The following is a 3,502-nucleotide window of genomic DNA, read 5'->3' as shown; positions in this document are numbered from 1 at the left end:
AAAAAAAAAAAAAACAAAAAAAAGAAAAAGAAAAGAAAAGAAAAAAAGATTAATTAAAAAGCAGAGGGAAAACTGTATGTTCTCAAGATTTACAGTTAGAAAAAAGAAGACTAATGGCTGAAAAGTACTTCTGAATGCTAAACACTTTCCAACTGCTGTACTAAAGTGTTTTTAAATTGAATATTTCTTTTATAAGAAAAACCATGAACATGTATATTTAAAGTGTCTCCTAAAACCATACACCTACGCTCAAATATTCAACTCATAGGTCCACTTCAGCCAATGGGATCATCAAAGTCAGGCGGACAGAAAACAGATTGCCTAAGTCATACAAAACAGGCTTCATATCTGAACAATGATACAGCCCCAGTAAGCAAGGCTCTCTTCTAATCCCCGAGCTAACTAGCTATAGAAAGGGCCTGTCTTTCGTTGTGGGCTAGCTACTCCGATTTAGCTAAGAGCAGCAGCATAGCAGGTCTCCAGAAATGTTTAAACTTCAAGCTTCCCCATCCTCATCACGAAAAGGGAACAATCTAAATGATTAAGGAGAAATTGCCAAAGCAGTGCAAATTGCCAAAGCCGTGCAGGAAGGTACTTCGACAAGCACTTTAAGCTTTGTTACTATATGGAAAAGACATAAGCCATGCCAACAGCATCCTAAACTGCCAAGCCACACTGTGTAAATGGGCTGGAAGAGTCCTCCCTCCTGCCGTATCTGCCCTATTAACCACGCCCCTGCAGCTCATTAAAAAAAAATCATCTCAAGAAGCGACACTTTGGATCTTTCCACTCACATGAAAGTTATAAACACATTTACACTATTTACCTAATTTATATTTACATATTTAGCATGTACAACGTATTTTAATATTCTTATGCCTTGTATACGTTTAGGATATAACGATCTTGATGAGCACCTTTTTTTCCCCCTAATTCCTACCCAAATTCAGCACATAGCAAAAGCTGAGCCAAGCTGAAGTCCATTCTGGGCGCCAGTAGATTGGTGCTAGCTTTAAAGAGCTCGTTTCCAAACCTCGAATAAAACCCTAAATGATACAAGATGGTGTTCAGACATTTCTATTTGCCATAAAAAATAAAATGAAGATTTTGGGGTTTTTTCCCCCTTGGTTTTGTTTACTGCTCCAAACCAGTAGGAAAGGATGTGTTGCAAAAACTTTGGGCCATGGGTCACGAGATCCGAAGAGATAAAAAAAAAAAAAACTACGACTCGTGGGATCACAACCCTCGCCACCCGCGGTGTGGGGAGGTGCGTCCAGACGCAGCCGGGCAAGCACATAACCCTGACCACGGGAGTGCACCGGGCTTCAGGGTCAGCACTGAGTCGGGTGCAGGAGGGGAGGAACGCGAGGGGCGTGGGGCAGCGGGAGGCCTGGGAGGCGGAGCAGGGTGGCAAGCCCGCCCCACGGCAGAGGCGGCCCGGGGCGCGCAGGGCGGTGCGCTCGCTCTCACCCGCAGCGGGGCGCTCCATGGTCGCGGCGCAGAGGAGACGAAGGCGGAGGCCCGGGGGGCGCGGGGCGGCGGGGGCCCTGGCCGCAACGGCCAGGCCTGCGGAGGCGCGGAGCCCCGCAAGGCGCAGCATCCCCGGCGCCCGCCGCTTTGGGAGGAGCCGGAAGGGGCCGACCCGGCGGGGCGCGGGAACCCGGATTGGGGCCCCGGCTCGGGAGGCGGGGCCGTCCCCGGGGCCACGCTGGGCTCCGACCTCTGGCAGCCCTCCGTGATTTCCTGCGGCGCGGCCCTTCCCGTCCCACGCTTCGAGGGGCGAGATTGGGACCGGCTGAAAGCATTCCTTGGCCTGTTGTCTCTTGAGAACCCGAGTGTTTGGTTTAGCCTGGAGCTTTGAAAACACAGTTCTGATTGCAAAATATGTGGGAAGAGCGAAATGTACAAGGTCTTGTACGCCAATATAAAGATGTTTTATTTAGTTTGCTTTAACCCCCCCCCCAAAAAAAAAAAGAAAGGAGGAGGAAAGAAAAACCAAATTGGGACGCAGTCTGAATTATTTTTTTTAAACAGCAATTTAATAGCTACAAGTCGGAATAGCTCGATAATTGGAAATCATCTACTGAGTTTTGCACAACAGGTTCCTCTGTATCTGAGTAAAATAGAAGCGGAAGAAATTTAAAAAAGTAAAAAAGTAGGATAGGAATACTTTCTGCCTTTTTACAAACTACAACTGGCTTTTCCTAGCTAGGGACAAATGGTGGCGTTTTGGGGTTTGGTTTTGGTGGTAGACGTTGGTTGGTTTGGGCCTGAGCGTTGTTGCAAGCAAGCAGTTAAACATAGTTGATACAGCAAGTTATATTTTATCATGCTGAGGGTCATCACGCAAGGTTCATATTCAAAATTCCTAACTACGGTCCTAAGCTTATCTCCCCAAATCTACTCACCTGTGGGTCTTAGCTGAAGGTAAGGTCCAATCTGTAGCAGAATGTCTCCAATTCCCGGGTTAGGATCCTGGGGGAGACTCTCCAGCCGCAGGACAAATCAAGGTGGGGTGTCTCCAAATATGCAGAGCAGAGCATTGCTCTTGGTCTCTGCTTAAATACTGTCCAGTGGGCGGTGTGGCATTCTAGTCTTGTGTCTGGTTGTCTTGATATCACTGAACTTTGGTTATCAGGTGAGCTTCTTAAGCAATTTTTCTATGTCTAAAGGGCTTTTTTTTTTTTTTTTTTGCTATGCTCATTACAGGGTTCTGTGTAATGTTTTCCTCTTTTGTGTTTTGAGGGACCCACTACCCGGCTCATAAATAAATCCCACATAGAGGCTTATTCTTAGTTCTGAATGCCCGGCCTTAGCTTGGCTTATTTCTTGCATCCTTTTCTTAACTTATATTATTACAACTACCTTTTGTCTCTAGGCTTTTATCCTTCTCTGTTTCTGTATACCTTTCCTTACTTCTTTCTCCGTGGCTTGCAGTGTAGCTGACCCCTGATGTCCTGCTCTCCCTCCTTGTTCTCTTGCTCCTCCCGTTCTTGATTTTCCTTTTATTTTTCCTCTCTGCCTGCCAGCCCCACCTGTCCTTGCTCCTGCCTCGATATTGGCCTGTCTGCGCTTTATTAGACCACCAGGTGTTTTAGACAGGCAAAGAATCACAGCTTCACAGAGTTAAACAAATGCAGCATAAACAAAAGCAACAAACGTGGAATTAATATTCCCCAACAACTGGGGCTGTATGTTTTAATTCAAGAAAACAGGAAGCTGCTGTGTCAACAACAAATTGATCCAGCCCACTTGGAGAACACTATACTTATCATGAATGTATTCTAGAATGGACATGGAAACAAAGAAGACCCCCACATAACTACAGCAACTGACACAAGTTGTCTTAGGGGGACATCCTTCGTCACCACACTCCAGAATTGTGTAGCTGGAGTTTGAGACCAACCTGGGGGTGCATAGCAAATTTCAGGTCAGCTTGACCTATATAGTGAGACCCTGCTTTAAAAAAACAATAATTAAAAGTTGACATGAAGACTACACA

General features: G+C 46.0%; 1 protein-coding gene across 6 annotated transcripts in view; it reads right to left on the bottom strand.

Moving 5' to 3' along the window:
• The window catches only part of Akap7 (A-kinase anchoring protein 7), a 132,912-nt gene extending 131,293 nt beyond the window's left edge, over positions 1-1,619 (bottom strand). For 5 of the 6 annotated variants that reach the window (XM_026786248.1, XM_026786247.1, XM_013351444.2 and 2 more), the window contains exon 1: positions 1,471-1,619. In XM_026786248.1, coding sequence (XP_026642049.1) covers positions 1,471-1,600 — 130 coding nt within the window. In that variant the 5' untranslated portion in view covers positions 1,601-1,619. The remainder of the gene's footprint in view (positions 1-1,470) is intronic. The other variant, XM_026786251.1, reaches the window with a different exon arrangement.
• Between the last annotated feature and the right edge of the window lie 1,883 nt (positions 1,620-3,502).

The sequence above is a fragment of the Microtus ochrogaster genome, linkage group LG4, assembly GCF_000317375.1.
Source record: "Microtus ochrogaster isolate Prairie Vole_2 linkage group LG4, MicOch1.0, whole genome shotgun sequence".
Lineage (NCBI taxonomy): Eukaryota > Metazoa > Chordata > Mammalia > Rodentia > Cricetidae > Microtus > Microtus ochrogaster.
The sequence above is the reverse complement of the archived record's forward strand: the minus strand, read 5'-3'. Positions and strand labels throughout refer to the sequence as shown.